Source organism: Fopius arisanus, unplaced genomic scaffold (assembly GCF_000806365.1).
Source record: "Fopius arisanus strain USDA-PBARC FA_bdor unplaced genomic scaffold, ASM80636v1 scaffold00065, whole genome shotgun sequence".
Lineage (NCBI taxonomy): Eukaryota > Metazoa > Arthropoda > Insecta > Hymenoptera > Braconidae > Fopius > Fopius arisanus.
Window position 1 is genome coordinate 135,529 of NW_011887804.1, and position 21,392 is coordinate 156,920.

Genomic DNA, 21,392 nt, shown 5'->3' on the forward strand with positions numbered 1-21,392 from the left:
GCCATTACAATCCTCTGTAAAATTAATTTATTCCTTGATTTATCTGAGGACATTACTGGAACAAAAAATCGTAATGTCGTAGAAATGATTAGAATATTGGAACAAGTGAGGGCATTAGTGACGACTGAGGGGGTTAATAAAAAATGGGATGATGGAGTTGTGTAATAAACACGCCATCAGAGAGGGCGAGGGGATAAATAGGTAGTGGTGTTAATAAAGTCTTATCGTAGTGCGACCATGCGTGTCGACTTGAAGCTCACCGACACACTAATCCCCTATGCTAATTCGTGGTCAGCATGCATCCATTGGTTGCGATAATTCAGGTCGCATAAAGTTTATATCTGAACAAGAGGGTGATCGCCAGTCACCGTCACTTCATTTATTATTTTCACTCCTCATGGTCCCCTCCACCTCCACTCATAATTACACATTAAGGTGAATCGTTAGCAATTCAAGACCAAATTTAAGCACAATAAAATCATCAAAAAGCTTTTACTTTTTTTAAGAAAAAGTACAAAATAAGGCACACAAATGACATATTCGATGACAACGAAAATTATAATGCACACTAGGCGGTTTTTCTCTTTAAATACGTTGTTTTGTAAAAATTCCAGAACAAATAGAATATTACGATTACTTGAGACATGTAAATGTAAGCCAGGGGCTTACGCGTGGGCTCGCAGGACGGTAGAAGCGCTTGAGTCGTGTGTATCACCATAATCACAAATTGGAGCTGAAAACAGAAATATTCGAGTTGACTGGCGTACAATGACTATTTGCGGGCCATCGGGGGGGTCTTATCGACTCGACAATTTCTCCTGACAATTATTTCGAGTATTGTCTCGATAAAATGGCAATGCTAAGTAGAAAGGGGCATGTTAAAATGTCCGCCTCATTTTATTCCAGTTAGACTATATCTCCGAATTTTTACGAATTATGTTTTTGAATTATATTTATTTTAGCGTGCGCATTGAAATAAATTATAATTATGATTTTTAATTACTGCAAATTGTAATTTTCATGGATTAATTCGTTGCCAGTGGAATTTGTTCCGTTACGAAGATTTAATCGAAAATTTAATGTAGGAATGCGATGACGATATTTTCAGTATTGGAATTAAATGTAAAAGTGAATAAAATAGATCGGGTAAATTACCATTTGCAACATGGTTAAATATGGCTTCCATGGAGCAAGAATCTTCTGCATAGCTGGACCAAAACTAGCTAGAAGATAGTACGTATACATAATAACATGAACGATGCAGTTTGGCATCATAATAAATGTCCACATGCCACCTGAAGTATAAGGAAAAAAATGAGGTAATAAATGGTTGTAGGATGAACTTTTCGGTAGATAGATGGATGAAATTTTCATAACTCAAATCCTACCGGGAGCGTATTTACAAGCGATCCAAGCAAGGCAGACGGTCGTTACGTGATGATAGATGTGCAGAAAAGAACACTGGCTGAATTTTTTACGCAGAACGAAGATTACGGTATCACCGAGTTCAAACATTTTGAGAATCATCAACCACCAAACCCATCTCGCCATCTGAAACGAGCGATATCCTTTAACATCGGATATATATGGCTGTCATCGTTATGAATTTTCAGATTATCATAAAATATTTATTAACTCCTCAGAAAACATGAAAATTTTTTATCTCCCAAGCCCGCCAGATATTTAAAACAATGTTAATCATTATAATTCGCAATTACTTCACCTCCAGAAAAAATGGATTATTCCTCTAAAAGAAATTCTGAAACGAAATCCCTCACTCATTTGTACCGCCTAGAAAATTATCATAATCGAGAGTGATTTAATTTCATTGTCCTCTGTTTTTTTTTTAATTAATCAAATTATTCTTGCACTCACGCTCATGGGTTCAGGATCGAAAGAGTAATCTACGGACTCACAACCCCAGGACAATTTGGTAGTAAATCCCGAAGTCAGTATCTGTCAATAAACAATGAGCCTGAGAAACGTCCAACAGGTATTTTAAAAAATGGAATAAATAAACAACTTACGCCATAAAATACTAGGCCACTTGTGATAGCAACAAATACATTGTAGAATATCATGAGGTTGTTGAGGGAGTATGGAGGTCGATTTTTCATGATCCTCGGACCAATATAAAGTACGAACATCAGATAAGCTATGAGCACACATGTGAGAGGAATGGGATTAGACATGAGGGGCCAATCAGCCACCCTGGGATCTGGAATGAAATATTTTTTAATCACCCTTTTTTCAATTCATCAATAATAAACTCACCTGCTATTCCCTCCATCAAGTAACGATATGCCTTCTCCAAGGGCCCCATATTCTGTAACGAATGAAACTTGTGAGACCGCGTTGCCATTGGGAAAGCAGAAATTTATGCAGTTATTAACAGTTGCGTGTTTTCCTTATCTACTCGATACTTGCACAGAACTTGTCAGTCTACGTACTGAAGTGACTACCATGACTTCACCTAGGAATAACCTAACGGATGCCGTATTGAAAAAAAAAAACATGCAAAAGTCATCCTACCACTACAATCGTCGGCTTTACTGTTATAATTTTACACCGTAACAACTAGAACGGATTATTTTCCACACATCATGCTGTATAGTTCATCGAATTCCTCGCTAATTATGGCTATCGTTACTCCGTCCGTTATTTACTCATAAATATTTTTTCTTTGACCGTTGGAGTTAATGAAATTTATAGTATTGATTTTTTTTACTGTAAAAAAGAGTTTTTATTTTCATTTTTATCAATGAATACAGAAGAATAAAAAATGTATACAATTAAAACGAGATTGTCCTATATTTTTGGAAGGGTCGAGGTCGCGGCATGGACTTGTCACGGAATACCCCACATACGTCGTGAATTATTTTTTCGACAATTGCAAATTCCAACCAAAATTATATAATTATGAAGTTAAAACGAGTGGGTTATGAGTGGACATGACATTGCATGTGGGCACACATCGTTCATGTGTTATTACGCGTATTTTCAAATGACCAGTGAGAATGAAAGAGCCGTACGAAGGGGGGAGGTGAGAGGGATCATAATTTACCGAGGCGATGGTCAGCGACCGCTAATCCATCACTTTGGCGGTTTATCTTTTTTTTTTTTGTTGTCTCTCACCGAAGATGGGAGGGACTCTGTATCATGGGAAATACTGTAAAGGCATCTATCACTCGTGCCATCGTTATCAGGGGGAGGAGAAGCGCGATGTAAGTGTCATACGTGATTAAAAAAAAATATATACTTCGGAATAAAAATAAATATTCCCCTGACGTAATTAACGACTCGCTTAATTGAGAGAGGATCATGAGGGTAATAACTTCTTACCTGAAAAGTATTGACCTGAAATGATGGATATGATCGAGTTAATGGTGATAAGGTAATAAAATAATCTCATTAAATTGTTAGATATCACCTCTCGTGTAACACATTTAACTTTCTTCGTGAATCTGTCTGCTCCCCGATCTGTCTATAATAGTCCGCTGATGATGATAGGAATTATTGATGCACCTGTTGGAATATTTAACCGAAAATTGAATAATTTACCGATTCGATTGGTACAGGTGATGTTTGATATTAACAGGTACTAGTTCTGGAATACTCACGAATAGAGTTGACAGGTACACGGACTAATATGTATTCCATGCAAGCGCACCAATGTTGTATATTGGAGGAGCAATAATGTAACAATAGCCACTTATGTACTTGCAAGTGTCACAGGCCTAGACACTAGAGTTGTTATCGTCTTGTAAAGCGTTGGAATACTGGCTAGCACACACTGTCAGGGCATGCACCCTCAGTAAAGGCTTAAGTGCAGGGCCGTCTTGGAGTTGTTGAGCGCCCGGAAGAGATGTCTAAGCAATTCCTGGGGATTTATCCACATCAATTGAGGTATGACAGTTTATGCAATGAGTCAGCGTCGACTGGTGACCATTCGGGAGGATAGATAATTCAAATGAATCGGTTAAACTGAATTTTTTTCGGGGAATTGGTATCGTGTCCTGGTGGATTCAATTACCAGGTCGATGGAATTGCTGTCGAATTATTAACTCGACTCTGGGATTTCGATTGACTGACAGTGGAGCAATCCTGCATTAGTCCGCCCGGGTTTAGTTACCGACTATTAAGTACGGACTGGAGACATTTCTACGGCTTCATCGCGTACTTTCATTTGAATGCGGATTAGCCGACAATACCCCTATGTGCTTATTACTATCCAGGTGCGTCAATATTCCAACCTGCACCGTTGAAATAGGACATTTAAATAATAATCAAACGCATGGTATCGATGATAGTTCATTCTTCATGATTTAATCACGACCAATGGCTTTTGAAATTCAGGCCATTGCGTAATTGAGTTTGCCGCATGTGTGGTAATTATTCATATTCTGTTACTGTCAGTCTTATCGACGACTTGTTCAACCGCTGATGGTACCTTATCGACGTGGCACATCGCTGGGTAAACATAACATAATCGTCGGATAATAAAAGGAAACAAGTAAAATTAACGCAAGGTAATTTAAGAAAATAACAAAAATTTATTAAAACAAACAATGAGAAATAAAATAACTTAAATGATAATACAATTGAAATTAATGATACAATACAATCACTGCTGAGAATTGAGTGGAGTTTTGGTTGATTGTTCGGTGATTTGTTCTGGTTTATTGGATTGTTGGGAATTTTCATCAGTTTAATGCGAAGTTTCAGGATGGAGAGACTAAGTGGCTGATTGAAACTCATCATTGATGAGAGCGAGAGTAATTTATGCACAAGCACTGGCAATAGCTCGAGTGAGGGAGACTCTGAGTGGATGAAAGTTGCCAGAGATGCTGATTTTGAGAATCTGCATAAGTGATTATCTCGAGACTATTAAATACAAAGTCTGAGGGGAATGTGTTTGATGAGTTTATTAGGTGCCTTAATTACTGAGTATTCGTACAGAATTGAATGTTCTGTCACTGGAAAAATGTATTTACTTGATCCCTTGCAACTCTCTGATACCTAGTAAAAGCAGTTTAATGTGTGCATTAGTTTTACTGATTTCTGTTCTTAGATTTTTAAGCTGTGAATCCAATAGTTTAATTCTAACTTCGATTAATACTAGGGCATCATCGAGACTAAATTCTACGTAGTAACCTAGGCCGACGTCTACGAGTATGTGCGAGGCATCCTCGACTTTGGCCTGGACAAAAAAATTATTTCCAATATCAATTTTTGTTTTAAATCCAGTCTCACTTGATTTTGTATTCTTCAGGGTCGTGATGATGCTTTTCAATTGGAGAAATTCAGCGACTTCGGAGTTCTTCTCGTCTAGTTTTTGGGATAATTTTGACAGGTCAGACTTCAGTGTGTCGTTTATATAGGCCTCGAACTGCAGTATCTTCTTCGATATTGATGGATTCATGGCTGCAATTGATTAGAGGTTATAGACTGATGAGGATGGGAGTGAAATATTGATCGGTAATGGTGGTTTTGTTATTTTGCTTACTTGACGAGGATTTTATCCTACTCTATGTAGGACTGGTGTCACTCTTAATTTATCTACTTTAATGGATTTTGTGTCACATTTATACTAACTTTTTTTTCATTCCACTGCTCGACGAAGACGTAACCCAAAGAGGATTGAGTAAAGTAGAGGCTCAGTTCTGAGGGTTTGAGTTACTCCACCGGCATCGTAGTACGTCACCCCAAGAGAGGGATGGAGCCACACGTAATGCTGGGGTGTCTGCCTGTCAGACGACTGGGTAATCTGAAAATTTGAAATTTTTGAAAAAGTAGCAGGGAAACATGTCAATTGAGAAGGTATTCACTGAAATTGGAAAATTCCAAATTTTCAAAAAAGTATCAGGGGAGCATGAAAATCGAGGAGGTATTCACGGAAATTTGAAAATTCAAAATTTTTGAAAAAGTATCAGGAGAGCATGTCAATTGAGAAGGTATTCACTGAAATTGAAAAATTCCAAATTTTCAAAAAAGTATCAGGGGAGCATCAAAATCAAGGAGGTATTCACGGAAATTCGAAAATTCAAAATTTTTGAAAAAGTATCAGGAGAGCATGTCAATTGAGGAGGTATTCACTGAAATTGAAAAATTCCAAATTTTCAAAAAAGTATCAGGGGAGCATAAAAATCAAGGAGGTATTCATGGAAATTTGAAAATTCAAAATTTTTGAAAAAGTATCAGGAGAGCATGACAATTGAGGAGGTATTCACTGAAATTGGAAAATTCCAAATTTTCAAAAAAGTATCAGGGGAGCATGAAAATCGAGAAGATATTCACGGAAATTTGAAAATTCAAAATTTTTGAAAAAGTATTAGGAGAGCATGACAATTGAGGAGATATTCACTGAAATTGAAAAATTCCAAATTTTCAAAAAAGTATCAGGGGAGCATGAAAATCAAGGAGGTATTCACGGAAATTTAAAAATTCAAAATTTTTGAAAAAGTATCAGGAGAGCATGTCAATTGAGAAGGTATTCACTGAAATTGAAAAATTCCAAATTTTCAAAAAAGTATCAGGGGAGCATGAAAATCAAGGAGGTATTCACGGAAATTTGAAAATTCAAAATTTTTGAAAAAGTATCAGGAGAGCATGTCAATTGAAAAGGTATTCACTGAAATTGAAAAATTCCAAATTTTCAAAAAAGTATCAGGGGAACATGAAAATCAAGGAGGTGTTCACGGAAATTTGAAAATTCAAAATTTTTGAAAAAGTATCAGGAGAGCATGTCAATTGAGGAGGTATTCACTGAAATTGAAAAATTCAAAATTTTCGAAAAAGTATCAGGGGAGCATGAAAATCGAGGAGGTATTCACTGAAATTTCAAAATTCGAAATTTTTCAAAAAGTATCAGGGGAGTATCCCCTGGAAATCATCCCGTGATAATTTTTGGAAAATTCCGTTTTTTTCAGATTTCAGTGAATACCAATTTCGTAACACAGAAAATAAAATTCACCCTGTCGACTCGTCGCTCTGACAGCGGGACTACTACTGGGGCAGTTACCGAGTCAGCTGATAGCCAGACCCCCCACCATTGCGTGTGGCCCCCTCTTTTTCTTGGGGTGGGGTACTATAATGCAGGTGGGGGTCACTCAAACCCCCAGAACTGAGCCTCTACTTTAGTCATTCCTCTTTCACGTAACCACTGGGTGTTTTCCTTCCTGGCGGTCCTCTGGGGAACTAATTCCTTCAGAATTGATTTATAAACAGTCGGAGTGAGCAATCACCTCTTTATCGATGCAAAGTCAGGCGGAAAATCATTTGGATTTGAATGACAAAAAAATGTATTGAGAAAATCTTGAAATCCTGATCTTTCACAGTAAAATTGAAAAATTGCTAGAACTACTTTCTAATTTTTCCGCAGTTAGTTGAAATGTGTCATAACGAATTTAATCCCCAAATAAACCGTCAAATTTATGCTGACTTGATACAATTTTAAGACCCTCCAATTAATGACAAGTGTTTGAACCGCAGAATGGTGTATTAAAACCGCCGATAGAAGTGATTACATAAGCTCATACGTAACAACCACTAGTACCCAATTTGAACGAGAATCTGTAAAACTACCTCATTAACGTTGAGACCGTACATGCCCCCCAGTTATTAAAACTTCCATCGCAACATTCTTGTCCACAAATGCAAGTTGTCTCCAGCAGTAGCTGAAACTCGCCTCATATAGAAAATTTGCCCGTCAGCCGAAGAGAAATCAGATAAGCATATAGCAAACTTATTAATAAATTTCATTATTATTTCCGGTAGAATGGCTTTTTCACGGGCCAATTCAGTGGTATTTGCAATGAAATTGAGTACCAGGTTATTTAAAAAAATTGTACAACTTATTGATAAGCGATTGGTATTTATCATGGAAGGGAATGAGAATAAAAATTACGAAAATATCGTAAAAATAATAAAGCAACTGTTGGGATGGCTGGTGGCAGGGGAATAACTATAAAAAAAACAACAATGAAGATTGGGCTTTGAGGTGGTGTACATTGGTCTTGGAGTGTTGCGTGGAGACGAATAAACGATTGGCAGTCAGCCTCATGCTTGTTGCCGTATATTTCTGTGCTATCTAAGCAATATAGTCGTTGGTTTATGTGGAGAGCGGGCAGTTAAACGTTACGAAGACTTTTATAGGCCTGCGTGAATCCGCGCTCACTCAACGACGGTTACGACGCGATCTCGTCGGGTGTTATTTTACTTTTTATTCTCATTTTCATCCCTCTTGTCCTTTTTTTTTCCAATCTCAAATCCTTCACAGCTAAATACATTGCTCAGGTGTTGAATCCTTAAAAAATAATGTGGGCACACCGCGTGGTGCCATCATACGATTGAATTCATCGGGATTTTAATGGTTTTTTATCACGACTCACGCTGGAAAAACCATTTTAATGTACAACTTTTTTGCCCTCATTACTTTACCAGTTTACATTTGAGAATTATTGAGTCGTCGAACAGTCGTTAAATAAAAAATTCATGCTTACCTGGAGTTTGGTTTTAACGGGTTTGCAAATAAATCTGTGATAATGATAAATGCCTCATTGAAATAGAAACGAAATTGTTTTTTATTACATCGCATACTATAATTTAACAGTTATGATGATTAATGCATTGAATACATTGAAATTCACAAAAACGGTTTGCCTTTTTTTTAACTTTATTTTTTGATTCCAAGCTTTATGGCCCTACAGCGTTTAAGGATTATGGGTTCAACATGGTTTTTCTTATTATTTAATTCTAACTGGACTTTTTTGACAATTTCTTCAGATTGATGTCTCACAATCGTCCACTGAAGTCTTTATCAATAAATAACTATAATAGTCTGCATAAAAGAATTACAAGGTAGAGATAAAATAAGTCCACAGACATTTTTTTTTATTCGTCACAAAGAACTTGCATTATTTATTCTGTCTGGAGGTGTATGAAAAAACTTCGGAACAATTGCTAAAGTAGAATGCAACTTCCCTGTTAAGAATAGAACAAAAAATCATGCAACAATCCTGCCTCATTATTATTTCTTTTTATACTCATATTGATAGACCGCATTTTATACTTCATATCCTAACTAACTACAAGTTACTAAATAGAAGAAATTATTGGAGAAAAAGTGATAATCAATTGTCCTCGGATTTTTACAGCGTCGACGACCATGACACGTTGCAAAGTGCTACACATTTCGAATTTATAACTAATGTGCATAATGCCAACATTTCACGATCTAGTGGAGCTGAGACACTTATCGTTATTCAGCTACGGAAACAATTAGAAGAATTTCAATAAGGTAATGAGAACAACTGCGGTCATTTTAATGATAGAAACCCGTACTCGACATTCATTACTGGCTCATTTTCACAGCTGCAATGCATTTTAATCTACTCTCAGAGACAGATTGATAATCGCTATTGCGATTATTGCAATACAGTCTGTTAGTTATACATTGAAACAGGTTGAGATTACACATGAATTTTCTTTCTTTAGGAAAAATATAGGATCTTATTGAATCCGTAGGGTGCGAGAACATGACAATTTCCGATGAGAATACGTTGAGCCCAATGAACAATAAAATGTTGTCCCTTGAAAAAACAATAACAGTGAAAATATAAAGGGGAGTAACTGAACATTTTCCTAAACTCTGTCAATGAAAAAATGTTGGGAGAATTTTTTCAATAAACCAACTCATATATCTGTACATACGTCAAAACTGTGACATAACTTATAATCATGTTTAATACACCACGTTATCAATAATCATCATTCGATGATGGCCGATGATGATCAAATAAGAATGGTTAACTAGATACAGTACTTTGAATAGAATATTCTCCTCTGAATATCACAACGGAAGAGAAAAAAATGATAAAAAAAGAGAGAAGATAAGTTTTGTGACTTTGGAAATGTCCCATTGTTGATAAAAAATTCCACTATTACCATTTTTATTATTGCATTTAATTTACACCGAAAGTCGTAACACGTGTGTCCAACCTCATTTTTTTTTTCCTTCTACTATTCCTCTGTACTGGTGGAGTGCAAACGATTTGCGATTGGAATAATAATAAAAAGAAAAAACCTCCAACTATTCATTATGCACCTCGTTTGATTGCTCAAGTCACCGTAATTTTTATTTTTCCTTTTCCGTAGAACTCAGCCTCTGACCTCTCTTACGAGCTTTTTTGATTGACTTCACGGTAATCTGCAATGACAAACAAAAATTATACAAACCATTAGTGAGATAATAAAAGAGATACTCAGCTATTTGAAATAACAGATTAAAATCATTAAGTGCCTTCCACCAACTGAATTCCTTTTTTTTTTCACGATGTGAATTACACATTTGTGGGAAATATTTTCTGGGAGTAAATGAAACTTGTGGATTTATTTCAGGTGCATATTGAAGATGTAACGGGGGTCGGAGGAGATATCTGAAATGCAAAAATGGCAAAAGGAAGTTGTGGAGAGGATGGAGAATCGTACCAGTCACATTCTGGAAATAAAAGAGACCGAAGTGAGGATATGAAAGGGCGGTGGGAGGGGCGGTAAGGGGGGGTATGTATTATGCTTAACCAAAAGCAATGTTACCAACTCGAGAACGGGCGAACTAGCCGACAGTAAAATCCATTTTATGTCTTCTGTCGTAAAGTCAGTCAAATGAACCTGAGGGACGTAGTTTTCATACGTGCAACCGTTGTACCAGCAACTTCTCTTAGTTACGTTATAGTAAATGTCCTGAATTCCTCGTCTTATATTCATACGACGAAAAACGACGAGTTAAATGTGTTTCTTTCTCTCTTAATGGTACGTACCTGGCGAAACTCGTTAAAGCCCCATGGGGAAGGGTGGAAAAAATGAGGGGTACCACTTCCACCTAAGGAGAGAGCAAGTTGAAGGCTATTTTCAATAGTTGGAATGTCATCTGATGAGTTGTGCATATTCAAGTAGCTTTTACAGGTTGAGAGGGATCGTAATATATCAGTGCTGTTGAAAATTCAATTGGACTTGGAAAATTTTGAAAACAGATCTTTTTACCATTTGTATAAAATATTTATTAGATTTTCTATTTTTACACTTTATGTGGCGCATAAAAACGTCATTCAACCACAAATGCAGATAAGTTTCATAACTAGAAAGAAAAACATTACAAAAGTGCTTAAGCGACGAGAAGGCGACAGTGAGACCGCGTGTTTGCGTAATAAGTCAATAAAAAGTTAATTTAGAGATAAATCAATAGAATCTCCTCCGAATATTTTGCATGTAATTTCCTCCGAATAATTCTTGTACGAAGAGCAGAGGAATAAAAAATAAATGGGAATATCAGGAAAGGAGGGATTTTTAACGTCGCCCGTGTCATGCATTTGTACTGTCACTCAAGCATTATCAATGCCACGCAATCGAGGGTTTGGACTCCCATGTACTTTTGCCTTCTTATTCACTTCTTTATGACCCGCTCGAGTTTCTTTCATGTTCTCCAACCGTCGTACATTTTTTTCTCTCTCCCTTTTATTACGAATATTTCTTTTCCTCTGCCCGTAAGAGGTTTTAACTATCGATCGAGGACGCTTTTAAATTTCCAGTATAAATTCAATTTGTCACGGTGGTATGAGATCATTTCACTTTATCACCTGGGATCGATCTTCGGGGGTTTCGATATCACCGGAGAAATGATAAAATATGGCGGACCAAACAACCGCAGGATATTTCGTTCCGAATAAACGCCGGATGCCTCTCGGTGATTCTCACCTCTTCTCATTGTACTGTCTTACATGCATGTCTATGTATTAGTATTTGCCACAGTACGTAATTACAAAGTCGTAAAATGCTGGAGGAATCGAGAGCCCGAGGGAGAAATGAGGGTGGATATAAAGCAAAAGGCATGCATCGGTTCACAGTTCATATTCCATTCTGCTTCATTCTCCCGTGGCCTTCTTGTGCCATGGAATCGGCCATGGGGTGCCTCATAAAATGATGATTTACAACTTCTCCGTCTGCAAAAAGACTTCTCACTCTTGGAGCTTCTTCCTCTATTCTCTCCTCTCTCTTCGCTACTATCTTAAAAATTTTTTTCTCTTCTTGTGAATATTTTTTTATTGGATATCTCCTCTTTGTCATTCGCTACAGGTATTCTTCGGGTTCATCAATATATCCCGCGACATTCTTCTCGCTGGGTTCGTAAATGTCATCGGGAGCCTCCATGATTTACTGTTTTTTTTTTCATTTTTATTATTTCTACTTTTAGACGTTTTGTCTTCCTGAATTTTTGGGATCTATTCTGGGATTGGAAAATTTAAATTGACAATGAAATTTAAATGACAATATTGAATATGAATACATATTCTTCGGAGTAGAATGACATGATTTGCATATCGTCACTGCGAGACCTAAAAATTTCCGGGAAACCGAATTATTTCTTCAATCATTTATCATTATCGGAATATAAATCTGTAAAATAATTATTCCCGCAAAATTTATTATTGAAATAATGAATAATCATTTTTCACAAAATTACAACTTACTCAGTAGAGAACGTAAAAGTTGATCTACAACTTTTCTTGTCAATTCCAAAAAAGTATTACAGGTAAATCAATACACTTGTGCTGAAATTCTCGGAAAGTGATATCACCGTGGAACCCTTGGGCGAATATTGTTTCCATGGGGAAAGTCCGCAAGCGGATCTCAAAGTTTCATAATTAATTCACGAACAAAGTAGGACCTGTCAAAGTCTCCCCGTGCAGATGGAAACAGAAAAAAAAAACGAGGAAAACGAGTGCAAATTAGTATCGAAAAAGACGGTATTCCAGGAAAAGGGTGAAAATGGGAGTTTCACCGGATTGACATTTATTGATTTCTGCATTTCCACTGCACAACGAGGGGAAGAGACTCTGTTAAAAGCCAGGAATTGATAACAGGATATCATTTCTACCCGCAAAGGTTTTACAAAAATCTCTATTCACTCTCATAATTTCCGATGAACATTCCGCGTTAAAAAAATATTTTCTGGAACAAAAAACCTATGGTATATGAATAATTAATGGAAATAATTGCTAATTGAGATGACATTGCGAGTGAAATTCGCAGAAATTCTAGACATTGCACTTTTATATTATTATTGATCACCTGAAATGCTTATTCGATTAATTAAAAAGGCCTTAAAGTGGATTTCCGCAGTGTACTTTACGCCACGAACTTATCTCCCCTTTTGGCTCAGGGAAAGGGAAAAAAATGGTCAAGTCGTATTTCATGCGAGTCCAGCTATATTTTCACGCGTATGACTTTAACTGTCGATGAGGATTTCTGCTTGTATTTCTTCTCAAGTTTTACTGTTCGCATTTGCGGTGGAAGTTGGTTCAACCCGCGGCAGTAAACGTCAGTCAGTGCTTAAAAGTTTCTCCTCTACCTCCGTATCTTCTCCCCCAGGATTTTTTTTTTCCTGTTGTCATGTTTGGCATGCCTCAACCATTGGAAACACCAATGATACACCCCACACCATTTTGCAAAAAATTGTGTCTGCAACGAGGAGTCACAACGTCTGTCTTGCATTTCATTCTATCCCATGCATCCCTCCTCGCTATTTCATTCGTCTCTTTTATTGCGAATCGACCAATCCAAATGGTGTTTTCTTCATTTACCGGTGTTTTCTTCGTCATACTGCTATAAACAAGTGGTTGTAAAATTTTCGCACTAATGGAGATAAGAAGATCCATTGGATTGATTACAGCTGGTGCATTAACATTGAATGTCTCGGCGATGCGATTTCAAATATGGCGGGGCAAAATAATTTTATGGGAGTGGAGGGGGATGGGGCAATTGCAGTGATTTTGTTTTCATCTTTATCGATGCGATTGGAGAGAAGCTACTGGATAAAATATTTCACAAATTCCCGATATCTCAATGGCATATTTTCGAAAATTTCGACTCCACAAAAATTCGTGGATGCTGCGGTATGACGTACGTCCATTAAACATTTCTTCTTTCTTAATTATTAATCTTTCTCGATGTTTAATGAACATAAATAGCGGGTTGACACCCACAGTTTCATTTCGAATGCAGAACTCTGTTTTAAACTGCCGGCCTCTCCGAAAAAATGAAGGGTATTATAGAGAGCAGACGCGGTTGCTTTTAAAAAGTTACGACGAAGTTTATGGGGGTTTAATTGTAGCCCACGTCGGTGGTTAGAAAGTACTAAAATCTCGTGGTCTTCCGCGGAGCGATGAATATTACAGGACAAAATCAAACATAAACTCGAGTCTAGATCTTTTTCATGGAAATAGAGGGGCTCCTGGAGTTATGGCGCCACTTCATTATTAACCAGATTCATAACATTGAACTGATTCCATCCTAATGTGAGTATTCGAAGACTCCATCTCCACGGAAATATTCCATTTTTTAATCTATCAAATCGGAGGTCAGTTGTAATCGTAAATTGGTGTCACAAGCCGATTAAAGTTCGATTATTTTATTTCTAAGTGGTGAAACTCAATGACTTTGATAATTTCAGAATAAAAATCAGGGAAATTCGAATAAATTATGGGATTGAAGTCAGGCTAAGTGAGTGTTTCATGATAAAAAGATGCACTTGTTAAAAAAAATTGCTAAATCGATATCCAGGAATCGCGAATGCTTCTACAGAGCAAGACAAATTTTTTTAAGACGAAATGACTTGAATTCTCGCGCGTCGAGGTCCCGCTAAAAATCCGCCTACTAGCCTGTCACATAAAAACAAATAGTTTACAGCAAGCAAATGATCAAGAGGAAAGGAAATGAAACAGTCGTCTCTTAGCTGAAAACATTAGCAAGAGAGGCATGATAAACCGTAAGAATAACCACAGGGCAAGCGTTTGAATATGAAGAAGGACAGGCGAATGGGGACGAGGGTTGGTGATTGGGATGGAGGAGGTGGAGTCGGAAAAAGATTATCCGTGCGTATATGTATGCAAGATGGTTGTAAACCGAGGAACCCCGTTTACGACGATCGTTAAATGCGCTGTAAGCGGCCTGTCTGATTACATTGATGCTGCTTACTGCAAGAATTCTGACTCTCCTTCTCACTCCAATATTCCTCCACTGTTGTGTCTGATTTTAAATGGAAATAAATATGTTCCAGGATTGATATTACTGGGAGAATGTTTAGAACTTGGTGCTATTCCTCTCATTTTTTATCATTCCCCTCGAACTCCGGAAAATTATTCACTGAATCATCATTTTGTCGTTTTTATAATTACATTAATAAATGTAATCGAAGTGTAATTTAATTTCAACGGACGATTCAATAATTTTAGTAAAGGGAACTGTCTAAATCGGTGTCATTATAGTTGTGCGAAAATATGTCACGGGATTATCATTCCTCCGTTTCACGACGCATCTTTTCGCAGTGAGGAATGAGTTTGGACGTTTGACATGTCGTAAATTCAGTTTTTTATTGTCGTCCTGGCATTATTACCGGAAGAAGATTCTTATGCGCTTCAGGTGGGAGTCGGTGTTACATTTATAAATCGTTTTCTCGCATTTTGAAAATACTTTGACGTGGGAAATTCGTTCATTGAGTGGTCCTGGTCCTTCATCAACTCCAGCAGATTGAGATTTCAAGTGACAGATCTTGGGGGATTTATTATTGGACTTGGCTGCCAAGTTTTCCAAGTTGTGAAGGTACATTGAGGACACAATCTCATTAGGAGCTGTATTGTCTCCGAGACGTTACATTTCAGTGTTGTCGAGTTATTTTAGTGATCAAATACGTAACGCATTGTGCACGTGTACACTGGGTAATTATTGTTGATGGTCATTGATTTTTTGGATCGTCTCCAAATGCATCAAGAGATGAATTTATTGAGAGGAGATCTGGCAGATGCAATGGAACATTCATTCCACGAAATATGGATTTCAGATGAGAAATAATTATTCGAATATATACCACGTACTGGAGTCGAGCAATTTCTTGAGAGTTAAATCTATCCTCGAGTCCAATAGCACAGAGTGCGGAAAGTAAGGGCGTTTTATAGGTTGAAATCTCTTTTATGTCCGAGTGAATTCGCGATTACGAGCTGCAGTGAACTATCCTATACCGAAAAGCCACTATAGATTTAAGATTCATCCTTTTCACGCTCAGACAAAAGAAGGATACCAACTTTTTACTATCTCAAAGCGAAAACTAATCCCCACTCTGTTGACGAGGGTTCTCCCAAGCCATCGCCTTCTCTCCTCGTATAATTTTCCCACCCCCTAGATTTCAAGGAATATGACTCCTAAAAACTCCTATGAAACTCCTCAAGTAGTATAACCAACATGAAGCCCTCGGAGGCGTTGGCGCTGATCATATTCACGTGGTCATCGGGTATTCTCGAAAGAAATATTAAAAACACCCATAAAACATGAAATAGTAGAGGGTGGTGGGACGAAAAATCCGGGAGAGTCCTTTGATCTTTAATCTCGCCGCCTCGAAGTCCCGAAACTCATTGACAACGACAAAAAAAAAATGGGGAAATAAAACGAGCCCTGAGAACATTTATGATTAATTCAACGAATCTCTTTCTATTGATTAAAATTCTCGTAAAAAGTGGTGACCCAAATGGTAAAGACGGTGAATTTGGTACCTGAGATGATAATAAACCGATGGCACATGGTAATTTATGATTACTGTCAGCCCAAATCAGTCAATAAAAATTAGTTATTGTGTAACTCACCTGGACTAGATGGTGGGTCCTCTGGGTGGACTCGATGGTACTCCAGCAGTGAATAGATGGGCATTTACTAAGTGAGGAATTCCTAAGTGCAGAGGAGGATGCATGACACTGCCAATGTACGGTGGTTGACCAATGTAGGTGGGTCCAGCACTTCCAGCTGTTGCGGTGTACCGTTCATTGTAGTAAACATCACTAGTAACACCCATCATTGTTCTGGCCTTCCTCACAAATATGGAACGTATCTCAGTAATGCCTGTTGATCAATGACCATCGATTATACAATTGAATATGCAATGTAAAAATGATCTATAGGCTGGAGCCATGTCCTTGAGAGTACGATGGGAGTGTTCACCAGGAGCATTCAAAATGGCTGCTAGTGAGGCGTGGTTCACTGGTTGCGCCGTCTCACTCCCTAACCCTTCCCCTTCGGTAATTAATTGACCATCTCTATTCACGTATTCGTAATTACTCGGTTCAGTTATTAGTCGGAATATCGTTTTAATGAAGGAGAAAATGTCATTGTGGAAATTAAATACATTTTCAATTTTCAGGCATCAATTCAGGGTGAACCATTTGCATCGGTTATTACTGTTTCTATCTTTGTCGGGGAGATGGACATTTTTTCAGCCATTTTTCAATGATTGCAGACTAATGAGCGGTCGCGGTGGTGACCAATTAGCGAGATTATCGAGTGTAATGCTTTATGGTATGTACAAGGTTTATGTACGCTGCAAAATTACACGGGGAATATGCACGGTTTGGGGAGACGGATTTTTCGGCTCGGGATTAAGGAGTCTTAAATTAATCGGTATCACTCGGGATGACGGTGGTGACCATTTAATTTGCATAAAATTTGGAGAGATAGCAGGTTTTTCGGGGAATTGGGGGAGAGTAGGTGGTTAAAGGATTGGGAATTCTTTTCGGAAACTTCGAGATATCGGGATTCCACATGTTATGCCCCAGATTTTGGTCAATTTCGGTATTGGTGAATATCTGGACATGTGTGACACTGGCTGCACTATTAGAAATTCATTGAATTTTCAATTATGCAAGTTTAAATGAAATTTTAATGAAAAAAGGTCAGATGGACAAAAAATTAATTCCACGAAGTTGCGTTTAATGCTCTGAATTCGTCTTTATCATTGACTTCCGCGAATTTATACTTTTGGTGATTACAATGTGGCGGAATAAAAACCGTTATTATTTCAATAGCTGAGGGGAGTATCGAGGGTGTACACCATTGTCCACCTGTACATTTGGAATTCCCTAAAATGACTCATGAATTCCGCTGTCGGATAATTCGAGGAAGACTGCAGCACAATAAAATATTAGCAATATTTTCTTGTGACACGGAATTCCGGGAACTCGGTATGGCTGGACATCTGCTCACTCCCGGTTATGAATTTTTATTGGAATATCGAATTTTTTCCCTTCTGGTGAACTGTTGGATTCAGTATATTTTTTTCAATGTGATTTGCAGAGGATTATCGGGGGAACTACATTGAATTAGAAATTTTATTCGATGAATCGAAAATAATCTGAGACTGATGCAGATCTCGGATTTTCGGTAGAAATAATTTCAGCCGACAGCTGCCAGTGACCGCGGTTTTTTTTTTTTTTAATATTTCAATTGTACTGGTTTCCGGTTTGCGCTATTACATGCCCTCCAAGAACAACGATCACAAAATCTTAAAATAACGGGCGAAATGACTTCTCGTCTTGGATTTCGGTCGAGGCTAAAGCGCAATTCATTCAGATTGAGCTGAGAAAATGGAATCTCTATTTATTTGTAGAATCGTACAAAGATATCAACGACTTTTCCGACAGTGAGCAAAGTCAATGCGAATAGTCATCTGGAGAATTGAATATTCTATGTGCATTCAGAAAAAGTTCTCTCATAGAAGTTTCACCCTTACTTTCGATGAATGACAACTGGTTATTTTTTTTTATCACGCCCCCCGTTTTACAACTGTGTCATTTCTACTTCTACCATTTCGAAATGCCCAATGTTGCACTTTGTTCGAGGGGTGGAAACTAAAACTGTCAGGTGATCCACAATTTTTTATCACCAGGTGAGTATTGCTCGGTCTATCACAAAATTTAACATGATCGGTGCTCTAGTCCACTCCGAAGAGCTCATGTATAACAGTAATAATAATAATTCATGACAACTTTTTTTATATCTGCATTGGGGTAGTAACAGCTACATGTATGCAATGAGGGAGAAATTTATTCTTCAATGGTACGTAATCCTTGTGTCAAGAAATGTTTCCAGTGGAAATGATCAAGGGATAAATATAAACAAATAAATATTATCGTAATTATAGTGCACTGGAGAATGTAACACATATGTAATATCGTGTACACAGCGGTATATGTTATGTAGCATCATATCTTATATTGAGAGCAGGTTATTATTGTTATCAATAGGGCCAGACGTTCGTGTCACGATTGTTATCAACAATCGTACTTGCACGAAGTTCCGGGCTCCGAGTATCCGTTTATCGCATTTTCCTTCGATTATGCACACTATATTTTGTAATACACTTATTACTATATAAACATAATAGAAGATAAAAAAATTATGGAAATTAGTCAATGCATTTCCAGAAAAAAATCTGTGACGAATTCGTAAAATGAAAACCATTAGAAAACCATCGACTTTAGGAAGAAAAATCAAAAAGACATTTTTATTATTTATTAAATTTCCGATAAAAAAGGCCTTTGTTATTTTCTCCTGAAGTCAATAGTTTTCGGGTTTAATCACTGCTCAACAAAATTGATTTTTTTATCCGTACGATATACTTGGATTTTATGAAAAATTATTGAAAAATTACTGAAAAATTACTGGGCCGTCAGTGATAACCCGGAATTAGCCATATTCTCGGGGAAATTCATCAAGGTTGGGTGCCAACTTTACACAAGTTTTAACGTACGTTCTATTACTTGTGCCAGACACGACAGTCGTGATCGTCTAGCCTCGGCGACATTGTAGCATTTGCAATCTCAAGGCAAAATCAAGTGCACTCACACACAACCAGAATCCGTGGATGCATTTTCATTGAAATGTATTGGTGCACGTGCCATTATTTCTATCCTTGTCAAATTGCACTGCCGACTATCATACAAAATAGCTCTCACTTACAGTCATTCTCCCTTCCTCTATTTCAACGGCTAAACTTTTCTACTGTAACAGACTCGTGTCTTGCATTACATAAGCTCGCGATAAATAGCCAACTCTTCTGACTAAATTGTACAACAAAGAAATTCCCACACGATGTTTATTATTGATATTTCGAAAGGCAGGAAGGAAACGGGACATATTGATCTATGGCTGCTTTAATCCATCCAGTGCAGATTATATTTCATTTTCTCACTGTCGTGTTATCAAATCGTCCGTTCGTTTTCTATTCTCCTAATGTCTTAATATTTTTGATAGCTGTTTCTGGTTTCCTTTATCGGTTGTTCTTTATCGCTGGATGATATTCACAACCGTAATTGTAGATTATTCCACGGAATCAATCGTTCTACTATTGATAAGATCAACTGGCGAGGAGATATTTCACTTGTACTTACAAATTATTTATTGTTTGAATTATAAACAATTCAATGTTGAACAAATCAACAGGAAAGTTCAGTGAGACTGGCGACAATATATCCGAAAATGTTTTTCAAAAATTTTTAAAAATCATCTCCCAATTGATTTCGGTCGTCAGTGGAAATTGTTCGAGTCACGAATCGGAAATATTTTCTCTCAGCCCAGAGTGAAATTGATTGAAATAGCCTCACGGGAAATTTCTCACTATTTTTCTAGGTCTCTTCCCATCAATAAATCTACAGAGTGGTCAAAGATCAAGTATTTATATTACGGACAATAGTGGCCCGTGTTGACATGCTCGAGGCGAACTGACAAACGTGGAATAAGTACAACCATTGATCTACATTTCACTGAGGTAAGTGCTAGAAACGTAATTACTCTACTTGACATTTTCGTATTTGTGTTGTAAAGTGGTGGTACACTGTTTAAGATTTCTTGAAACTTCCGCCAGAATGTAATTTAAATTAACAATTTAGATCATTCAAGCGAGAATCAATTCTATTTCAAATGAAAACATTCATTGAATTATCATTCTCATTAAGCTTGAATTTTCTGAGTCATCGTGATAATTAAACGACAAGTACAATTGAATTTTTGAAAGACCTGAGGTATTGTTTAATTAATTTGGAATCATCTGTGTTCAGCGGTTCATTCAAATCGTCTGATGTGTAATAGAGTAGCAGATAGTATTATTATGTACGCAGACGGTTGATTTTCGAAGATCGATAAAAGAATGGGATACACTTTGACTGTAATTTAGTCACGCAAAAGATAGTTTGGAACGTTGCGGTGACAGACGAGAGTGGTAATTTCCGAAATTGCTTTTCAACGGTGGAGAGTTCTTCTGAATAATTACTACAATTTTTGGCACCAAAAGAGAATCGAATTATAAGCATGTAACGGTGCGATCTACCGATTCATTCATTCGGATTTTGGATATCAGTTCGTTGGATTTGATTAATTGATATTATACACTCAATGGCCTCTAATTGACTTACAATAATCAAGTACCGAGAGTAAATGGATCTAAATTTTCCGGTCACTTACTCCCCCATTCATCGCTCGTGTCGGAATCTCCACGGGAATCTGAATCGGATAAAATTAAA

At 37.2% G+C, this 21,392-nt stretch overlaps 3 protein-coding genes across 9 annotated transcripts in view; all 3 read right to left on the reverse strand.

Annotated features, from left to right (window-relative positions):
• Nucleotides 1-473: 473 nt before the first annotated feature.
• Nucleotides 474-3,874, reverse strand: LOC105269120 (elongation of very long chain fatty acids protein 1). 3 transcript variants are annotated; one of them, XM_011309129.1, is made up of 9 exons: nucleotides 3,621-3,874; nucleotides 3,431-3,525; nucleotides 3,343-3,357; nucleotides 2,275-2,326; nucleotides 2,028-2,218; nucleotides 1,876-1,956; nucleotides 1,389-1,551; nucleotides 1,156-1,295; nucleotides 474-733 (listed from the first exon to the last, which is right to left on the reverse strand). In XM_011309129.1, exons 4-9 carry the CDS (start codon nucleotides 2,321-2,323, stop codon nucleotides 569-571), a joined length of 789 nt encoding a protein of 262 aa, XP_011307431.1. In that variant the 5' UTR covers nucleotides 2,324-2,326; nucleotides 3,343-3,357; nucleotides 3,431-3,525; nucleotides 3,621-3,874; the 3' UTR covers nucleotides 474-568. The 3 variants fall into 3 exon arrangements, with proteins under 3 accessions (XP_011307431.1, XP_011307433.1, XP_011307434.1); XM_011309131.1 differs by lacking the exon at nucleotides 3,343-3,357; XM_011309132.1 differs by lacking the exons at nucleotides 3,343-3,357; nucleotides 3,431-3,525; nucleotides 3,621-3,874 and adding an exon at nucleotides 2,394-2,638.
• Nucleotides 3,875-4,566: 692 nt separating this feature from the next.
• Uxt (Uxt prefoldin-like subunit) lies at nucleotides 4,567-5,684 on the reverse strand. 2 transcript variants are annotated; one of them, XM_011309134.1, is made up of 2 exons: nucleotides 5,596-5,684; nucleotides 4,567-5,424 (listed from the first exon to the last, which is right to left on the reverse strand). In XM_011309134.1, the coding sequence occupies exon 2, from the start codon at nucleotides 5,420-5,422 to the stop codon at nucleotides 4,991-4,993; it is 432 nt and encodes a 143-aa protein (XP_011307436.1). In that variant the 5' UTR covers nucleotides 5,423-5,424; nucleotides 5,596-5,684; the 3' UTR covers nucleotides 4,567-4,990. The 2 variants fall into 2 exon arrangements, with proteins under 2 accessions (XP_011307436.1, XP_011307435.1); XM_011309133.1 differs by having other exon boundaries at nucleotides 4,569-5,424; nucleotides 5,507-5,645.
• A 2,874-nt stretch (nucleotides 5,685-8,558) lies between these two features.
• dsx (doublesex) overlaps nucleotides 8,559-21,392 on the reverse strand; it is a 29,383-nt gene continuing 16,549 nt past the window's right edge. For 3 of the 4 annotated variants that reach the window (XM_011309136.1, XM_011309135.1, XM_011309137.1), the window contains 2 exons: nucleotides 16,689-16,941; nucleotides 8,559-10,207 (listed from right to left, as the gene is read on the reverse strand). In XM_011309136.1, the coding sequence (XP_011307438.1) occupies nucleotides 16,694-16,941 (248 nt within the window). In that variant the 3' untranslated portion in view covers nucleotides 8,559-10,207; nucleotides 16,689-16,693. Of the gene's footprint in view, nucleotides 10,208-16,688; nucleotides 16,942-20,264; nucleotides 21,373-21,392 lie in introns of those variants that run through there. The other variant, XR_892402.1, reaches the window with a different exon arrangement.